The sequence below is a fragment of the Galeopterus variegatus genome, unplaced genomic scaffold (assembly GCF_000696425.1).
Source record: "Galeopterus variegatus unplaced genomic scaffold, G_variegatus-3.0.2 Scaffold1634, whole genome shotgun sequence".
Lineage (NCBI taxonomy): Eukaryota > Metazoa > Chordata > Mammalia > Dermoptera > Cynocephalidae > Galeopterus > Galeopterus variegatus.
Genome location: NW_007727745.1, coordinates 288,742 through 297,730, shown reverse-complemented (window position 1 = coordinate 297,730; position 8,989 = coordinate 288,742). Strand labels below are relative to the sequence as shown.

General features: G+C 49.0%; 1 protein-coding gene across 1 annotated transcript in view; it reads right to left on the bottom strand.

The window, feature by feature from the left end:
• Positions 1-8,926, bottom strand: part of NEURL1 (neuralized E3 ubiquitin protein ligase 1) — a 77,707-nt gene extending 68,781 nt beyond the window's left edge. Inside the window, exon 1 of the mRNA XM_008578131.1 lies at positions 8,802-8,926. Within this exon, the coding sequence (XP_008576353.1) occupies positions 8,802-8,886 (85 nt within the window). The 5' untranslated portion in view covers positions 8,887-8,926. The remainder of the gene's footprint in view (positions 1-8,801) is intronic.
• Between the last annotated feature and the right edge of the window lie 63 nt (positions 8,927-8,989).

The following is an 8,989-nucleotide window of genomic DNA, read 5'->3' as shown; positions in this document are numbered from 1 at the left end:
CAGTCTTCTCTTTCACAGCATTTACCCAAATGTAACGGCTTGAGTAAGTGATTACAGAAATGGTTGAGCAGGACGGTTAAAGGCAGTAGGTCCTCTGCCCTCCGGGAGGTGGTGCACAGCTCTCCACCCCTCAGTGCAGGTGCACAGGGCAACTTGCTTCCAAGAGCGCAATACAGAAAGGGGAGAAAGTGTAACTCTAAGTTCACAATGGAGACACCTGACAAGCATGTCCTCTGCCAAGAGCTCAAGGTCAACATCCACAGTGACGCGTTGTGTTGACAGCATGAGCAGTTGTGTGACTTTACCTCCACAGTCTTTCTCCCCAAAAGCTATAACCACAATCTAATCATGAGAAAAACATCGAACAAATCCCAACAGAGTCTACAAATACCTAACCAGTAATCCGCAAAGCTGTCAAGGTCTTCAAAAACAAGGAAAGTGTAAGAAAATGTCACAACCAAGAGGAGCCTAAAAACATGACAATGAGATATACAGTAACTAACAATAAAATGCAGTATCCTAGATGGGAATCCTGGTACAGAAAAAGGACATTAGGGAAAACCTAGAAAAATCTGAAAAAAGTATGGACATCAACTAGTAACAACACATTAATATTGGTTCATTAATTGTCACAAATGTTGCATGCTAATGTAAGATGTTAATAAAAGAGAAACTGGATGTGGGTTATATAGAAACTCTGTACTATTTTTACAATAATTCTGTGTATCTGAAACTGTTCTAAAATAAAAAGGTTTAAGGTTATTTGAAAAAAAGAAAAATGGTGGTAGCTTCAAAGTCAGAATCCCATACAGCTCCATTTCATACCACCCATGTGACCACCAGCAAATTATTTAATTTCTCTAAGCCTCAGTTTGTCCATCTGTAAGTGGGTTAATAATCACCCCTACTTGGCATGGCTGTTGTAAAGATGAACTGAGACGACAGGTATAAACAGCTCAGGCTCGGGCAGGCCCCGTGGCGCACTCGGGAGAGTGCGGCGCACTTGGGAGCGCAGCGGCTCCCACCGCAGGTTCGGATCCTATATAGGAATGGCCGGTGCGCTCACTGGCTGAGCGCAGTTCGGGCGACACCAAGCCAAGGGTTGCGATCCCCTTACCGGTCACAAAAAAGACAAAAAAAAAAAAAATAGCTCAGGCTCCAGCACACAGAATGTTAGCAGTTATCCTCTTCCAACTCCGTTGTGTTCATTTGTCATTTTTGTTCCTAGTGCCTTCCCACTAGAGAGTAAGCTCCGTGGTGGCGAGCCCTCGTCTGCTTTGTGTCACAACGTACCCTCATGCCTAGGAGAGTGTCCGGCCCACTGCTGATGCTTCCTATGCATTTGTTAAACAACAAATGAGCTCTCCCACCCACTTCTTGCCCCCCCCCAATCAGAACATTCCAGGAACCCCAACTCTCACCCCAGGGCAACTTCAGTTCCCAAGCTCAGCACCAGGGCTGCACCTGCCCCCCAGAACTGCAGCTAGAGCAGAGAGGAAGCCAAGGCCTCCCACCTGCCTCCCCGTGCCTCCTGTCTATTCCCTCCTCCTCTCTCAGCCCTTCTTTTCTCTAAGCTCTGCCCCCCCTCACCCCCCACAAGCATCAGCACCTGCTCATTTCCCAAAGCAGCAGGGTAATGACCCCTGATAAGCATCTTTTAATAAACCCTGGAGCTGGATCTGTCATCCAGAAGCTATATTCTCCCCCTTCGCACCCCCACCCCCATCTCCTCCCACTTCCTGGGCTGGCCCATTATTAGTGCCTCCGGTCTGGCCAGGCAGACCCCACAGGCCCCTAGGGCCTCTGAACTCTGGCTTGTCGGGGAATGGCCAACGGGCAGCCCAGGCTATTCTGTAAGTCTCAGCAGCCTGGCCCGGCTCTGCCTGTGCCACCCGGCCTGACTGCTGGCCAGTTCTCTTCTGTCTATCTCTTCCCTGGTGTTACCAAGGAGATCACTTGCATCCTGCCCAGGGTTGCCAAAGCAACCGGCTCAGCAAGAAGCAGCCCCTCAGCCTCTAGCCCCTGTGTGTGCAGGTCCAGGAATGAGATAGTCACAGACTAACAGGAAACAGGCCTGGGCAGCTGGCACACCAGGGTAAAGGCAACCCTGGCTTTCCCTGGCAGTACCCAGTTCCTGTCCTCCTTCCTTCCTTCACTCTCCTTCTTCTGTAGCTACTTTCACCCATCCTGCTTCCATCTCAGGCTCTGGGATTTAGAGCCAGTGCCTGGGCCTTGAGGTGTACAACTTGGAAGTGGGCATATGCCATCTGCTGTGGACTGAAAGAGAGAAAGATCTCTCTCTCTCCATACACACACCAAGGAAAGGCCATATGAGGACACAGCAAGAAGGCAGCCGTCTGCAAGCCAGGAAGAGAGCCCCTGCCAGAACCCAGCCATGTGGACACCCTCGTCTCAGACTTCCAGCTTCCATAAGTGTGAGAAATAAATTTCTGTTGTTTAGGCCACCCGATGCGTAGAATTTTCTTATGGCATACTGAGCAGACTAAGATATCACCCCAGAGGGTCAAGGAAAAGAGAGCCCAATATGGAGAAATTTTCCCTAGGACGGGTTTTCTCCATTATGGGCTTTGCTGTCTTGGGTAGAAATCCCAGCTCTGCCATTTCCTAGTTCAATGTTTCTGGAAAGCAACCTTAACTTCCATCAGTCTGTTTTCTCACATATAAAATTGGAATAACAATATCTATCTCATATTTATAGGAACATTAAATAATCAATCTACACAAATGTACTTAGCTTAGTGTCAAGCATCAGAATTTGGGCTTCTTAAAAATCTTTTCTTTTTTTTTTTTCCTGACAGGCAATGGCCCTGCTAACCATAGCAGAGTCAAAAAAGCTTCCAGATTCACCCATGGGAACCCTAGATGAGTAGGTCAGCTTGGCTGTCCCACCCAGCCCTTTCTGCAAGGCTAGGCCAGAAGCCTACAGCCTCCAAGAGCCTCCCAGCTGCTCAGGATGCTTCATACCCTCCTCTCCCTAGCCTGTATTTTGCTTCTGTTGCTGCTGTTGTTTAAATTAAATCACTACACGTCTCTTGCTCAAAAGCCATCCATGGCTCCCGATGCCTACAGGATAAAATCTAAACTCTTCACTCTGACTTGATCCGAAGCCCTCCAAACCTCCAACGTCTGACCCAGGCCTACCTTCAAAGATAGACCTGCTAATCTCCCACTGGGCGCCCCACCTCCCAGGCTGGAGGGGCTGCTTGCTGTCCCTGCACATGCCCTACATTCTTCTGCCTCTGTGTCTTTGCCACTCACTGGAGACACCCTCCTAGCCCCACCCCCAGTCTTCTCCAGCCACCTCCAGGCTCTCCTCCTTTGAGAAGCCTGAGGCCACCTACTCCAAGAGTGCCAGGATGGGACTGTCCTGAGGCTCCACAGCCTGAGTATCTCTCAGATCTTGAGGATTTTGTTAAACATGCAGGTTTGGTGGTCCCTACCCCATATATTCTGAGTCAGTGGGGCTGAGCTGGGTGCTGGGAACCTGCAATGTAGACACGTTTCCAGCTGATACTGATGCAGGCAGTAGAAAACCCTCATTTTGAGAAACACTGGCCCAAAGGAACAGCAGGTATCCTCAAAAGTGACAAGTGGCTGAAGGGTCCACATGGCTAAAAACCCTGCAGGGAGGTGTAAGAGGCAGGGGGCTGGGAGTTCAGACTAGCCCAGCCCGCTTGGTCCTCTGGTTACCCCATAATATGCCCTTTCCCTCCTCTGGGGCTCTATCCAGAGACCAGAAAATTGCTCCCCAGACTCTTTCCCCAGTGGAAGACAGAACCCACCCAAGGCTGAATTCCATGAGGGCAGGATAATATAATGGTCACAATAATGAACTCTAAAGTCAGAGAGTCCTGGGTTTGAATCCCAGCTCCATCAGTTTCTAACTGCATGGTCTGGGATAAGTTACTTAACCTCCCTGAGCCTCTTTTTCCCCACCTATAAAATGGTGACAAGGTTACTTCCCTCAGTAGATTGTCGGGAGGAAATGGAAATAATCTACATACAAGTATTTGGCACACAGTAACCACCCAACACATGGTAGCTACTATAAATATTATGATGATGATTAACAAAACAGGGTTGAAAGGTAAAGCTGAAATGAAAGCTGACAGGGCATGCAGGGGTTCAACAAGGGGCTGACCCCGCCCAGCATCTCTGAAGTTGGGGGTAGCTGAGGAGGCCACCAGGCACCCCCGAGATCTGTCTGCTGCGTCACTGGGGGTGGAAAGCTGGATGAGCTCACCTAATCTACATGCGTCATGACAACCAAGGAAGGAGGCCAGACAAGAGCTATGGGAACATCCAATTATGGCTGCCCCCGGCCACTGCTGATAAGGGGAGGGGCATGATGGAAATAGGACTTTAGGAGAATCACTCTGGCAGCATCAAAGAAGGGACCAGAGGCAGACAGGCCAATTAGAATGGCAGCTGTTGCAATATCTGGGATGAGGACCCAGAACAGGGAAGTAGCAGTGAGGCTGCAATGGCAGGAAAGTGGCCAGGGCCTTGTCCAAGGAGGACCCATCCCCCACACCCACACCCGGAGAGCAGTGAGGAAGTTCAGGGTCTGCAGACAAGTTCCTGTGGCTCACTCTGGCCCACCTCAAGAACCAAGTCCCATCAACCGACCTTAGCAGCTTCTCCCTCAGCCATGATAGAAAAGACACTAAAAACAACAGGTGTCTGGCTGGTGTCACGCCCAGCCAGAACTGGAGGGGGACAGTCTCCCTGTGGCTGTCCCAACCAGTGGCTTTTTAAGCATCTAGTTCACAAAGTACCACCTTTTAAAAGACGGGAGGTCCACTCCTAGATATATACCCCAAAGAATTAAAAACAGGTATTCAAACAAAAACTTATACACATCATCCCTAAGAGGTCTGAGCCAAAAAAAAAAAAAAAAAATTATACACAATGTTCATAGCAGCATTACTCATCATAACCAAAAGGTGGAAACAGCCCAAGTGTCCATTAACTGATACACAGACAAAATGTGGCCTATCCATACAATGGAATATTATTCAGCCACGGGAAGGAAAGAAGATGTCCAGAATAGGCAAATCCACAGAGATAGAAAGTAGATTAGTGGTTGCCAGGGATTCAGGGGAGGGAGTAATGAGAATGGCTGCTTAATGGACGTGAGGTTTCCTTTCGAAGTGATGAAAATATTCTGGAATTAGATAGAGGTGGCGGTTGAACAACATTGTAAATGTACTAAATGCTACTAAGTCGTACACTTTAAAATGGTTAAAATGGTGAATTTTATGTTATATAAATTTTACTACAATAAAAAAAAAAAGAAAATGGGAGGTGGCCCTTCTGTGGGTGACCACTGGAGCTGAATAACTCTCCCAAAGGCCCTTCTAGCTGCCTGTCCCTCAACACACAGCATCAAGCAGGCAGGCACTCTGGGGAGCTAGGGACCGAGGAAAATCTTTATTCTCCGCTGTCTTGTCTTTATTCTTTTTCTCCACAAAGCATGTCACCCTGCACCCCTCACTGAGCATATACACTTACTTGTTCTCCCCTCCAAGCCTTTGCCATCTGTCCCTTCCCCCACTCCTCCCACACCCGGCATCCCTTACCATCCACCCAATTCCTGCAGTTCCCTCCATGTCCAGCTCAAATCCTTCCCTGATGCCCGATCTCTGACCTCTGCCCACACATTTGGGGTTTCAACAGTTCAACCAAGCAAGCACTTGATTCCATCCACTCTCTCAACCTTGCCTTTCCAAAGAGATCTTCAGCCTCTAAAAGCCCAAGTATGTTAAGAGCTTTCACCTCTGAGCTGGGCACATGGCAGCTCCTCAGACACTGTCTGGTTTTCTTAAGCCCACAGCTATACCATGGACACTCTCCCCTGGACACTCTAGACCAATGCTGTGCAGACCCTGCTGGGAATCACCAGCAGTGCAGTGAGGTCAGCATGTCTCCAGGAAGAAAACCAAAGTCTACCACCCAACAGATGAGGGACAAGCCTCGTTTCATGTCAGCCTGACAGCTCCATCTCCAGTCAGTCCCAGGGTTCTTATTATGCCAACCTCTTCCAGTTGTTTTCATTAAAATGGTGAGGAATCCATAGAGGTTGCAATTATAAAAGGAAAGGAAAAAATAGAGACAGTTGCTCCACCTCGACCCCCAGCAAATTTCTGGATGGGCACTGAATAAGAATTACAGCTGAATTCTGCTGAGTACAGAAGCAATCCCAGCAGAATTCTGGGTGGGCAGTCAGAATCACAGCCTACCAGGGTCAACACCAATACAATTAGAATGGAATTCTGGATGACGACTGATATATCAGAGAAGACTCCTAGGTCAATGCTGATACAGTTGGAAAGGAATTTGCAGTGAACACTAAACAATTACAGAATAACAGTGATGCCTGTATTACGGTGGGCAGATGGGAACAGGTCCCTGAAAATCAAGCTGAGAAGAAGGATCAGTGGGTCCTGGATGAAAGGTAGAGGGTACCAATAGGTTGCCTTCCTGGGCACATTTCACTTTAAGCTTGGAAGGAGCAGAATCAAAATTTCCATGGCCACTTCCAGTAGGTATGTAGATGGGGCAGGGAGATGGGAGGCCCTCTCCTGTCTCCTCCTGCCTCCTGCCAAAGACCCTAGCCACAGAGACCCCAGATTCCCACAATCCCAGACTTTAGATAAAAAGCGGTGCAATTACTGGAGCCTTGTCTGGACTTCCATAGAATCAAGGATGGACCTGGGTGTTCTCATTGGGGCAGCTTATGAGTATTAAAGGACCAGATCCACTGACTAGCCTCCAGAGAACCCTGAAAGACAGAACCCAGCTCTGCCACTTGACTGACTCACCAAGTAATCTGGGCAAATCACTATCCTTTTCCCTAACTGTTCTCACTTGTATGGGAGGAGGTTGGACTGAACGATGTCCACAGGTTCTTCCACCATTAGGAATCTGTTTCTAATGCTCAGAAACAGTGTTTATACATGCTAACACTGATAGCATATTTATGATTATAAAAATAATACTTATTGTAGAAATTTTAGAAAAGAGCAAAATATAAAAAGAGAAGAGAAAAAAATCTCATATGATCCCATTACCCAGAGGAAACCATTTGTTAACTTTTTGGAAATTTTCCCTACAGGTTTCTTTGTTTATTTGTTTTGGTTTTGTTGGGGTTTTGTTTTGCATTCAAATAATTTCTTTCAAACAAAATTAGGATCATACAGTCTTCACAATTTTGTATCCTGTCATTATGCTATGAGCATTTTCTCAAGTCATCAAATATTCTTCAAAAATATAATTTATTGAGTGCATCGTACTCCACCAAGAGTACACACCATGATTACTGGGCATTTAGGTTGTTTTCCTAATATAAATAATACTGCCGTGAACTTGTAGCCTAGTACTACAAGTATTTGCCTGAATCTCCATTTTCTTAGGATCAGTTCCTCTACGTGGGATTACAAGATAACGAATATGATATATTAAAAGGGTCTTGACATGTATCCCCATATTAATTTCCTGAAGACACAACACACTCGTTGATCTTCCTGAACTGAGTGAGAGGTGAAGTTCTGAAGGAATTGGCGTTAGAACACAGGATGGTGGTCCCACCTCGCCTCCTCTGCCAGAAAAGGTTAACTGTCCAGCAAAGAGGAGACAGACCACCGAGTCAGAAGATGAGGGTCTGCAACCTAGCTCTGCCCCTCGCTGGCTCTGAGAACCTGAAACAAGACTTCGAGCTCCCCAGATTTAAAATGGGTATGACTGGCTCTGCTCTGCTGGCTCCCCATGGCAGGTTCCAAGCTCACTGAAAAGGTGTTTGTGAAAGCTCTTTGTAAACTTCAATGCCTTGTGTTAAAGGGCACTACTATTATCTTTCTCATAACCACCGGGAGCTGAAGAAGTGGGGTGCTCTTTGTGAAAGCCCAAGGGCTTCCCTTCCTGGCTGTTAGTCATCAGAATGCCCAGGACAAGTGCTGCTGGTACTGAGGGGGACAGAAAAGCAGCTTTCTGAAGGGAATTAGTAGGGCCTGCGGGCCCAGGAGGACCCAGCAGTATCTTCCAAAGGTCAGAGACAGCGTCGTCAGCGGCAAGGTGGGGGACTGGGCCTAGGGTCCCCCCTCCTGGGGGTGCTGGATGGATCTGGGGACATAAAAAGCAAAGACCTTCCAGGTAGATGTCCCTCTCTTTCAAGGCTCCCACCCTCTCCTATCTAGGGTACCGACCAGACATTGGATCTTTTCGGGGATCTGGAAATCAAGCTGATTCAATGAACACAAAAAGCCAACAGCTACAGAGGACCCCAGGATCCATCAGCTCTGGCCCCTTCTTCTAGGCTGCTGTAAGTCAGTCTTGGATTTTTAAGACCCTCCAATTGGAAATGCAACTAGTGCTTCCAGCCTACTCTCTCCAGCACTAGGCGGATGAAAAGGAGACCTTGGATCCTCCCTGGAGAAGCTCAGCCGGACGACCTCAGCTTCCCTCCACACGCCCCTATCCACCGGGCAAACGCCCTTGCCCCTCTCTTCACCCCCGCTTAGCATCACGGTCTGAAGGGACTCCAGTGACGTTCCCAGTGCTGGCAGGGAGAACTGCGCAGACCCCAGGGAACGCCATCCTCCCCGGTTTCCACCACCACCACCGCCAGCCCCCCACCGCCAGCCCACCTGCATGGCCAGATGTGCATCTCCCGCACAACAGGTGGCACCTGCCCGTCCTCCCCGACTACACCTCTCCACCTCTCCCTGCCCCTCCACCTGCGCCCCGGTCCTCCAGCTGCGCCCGGCGCCGGCGAAGCCTACCTTTGAGGTTCTGGGGGTGGCCCCGCGGCGCCCGGCTCGGGTTTCCTCGGGGCAGAGAGGGGATGCTGGAGAAGTTGTTACCCATGGCATCCGGCCCGGGGGGTTCGGCACTCTCGGGGGGCAGGCGAGGCTGGGCAGCAGCAGAGGTAATGTGTGCGAGTGTGTGCGCGCGCGGGTGCGCGCCGCCG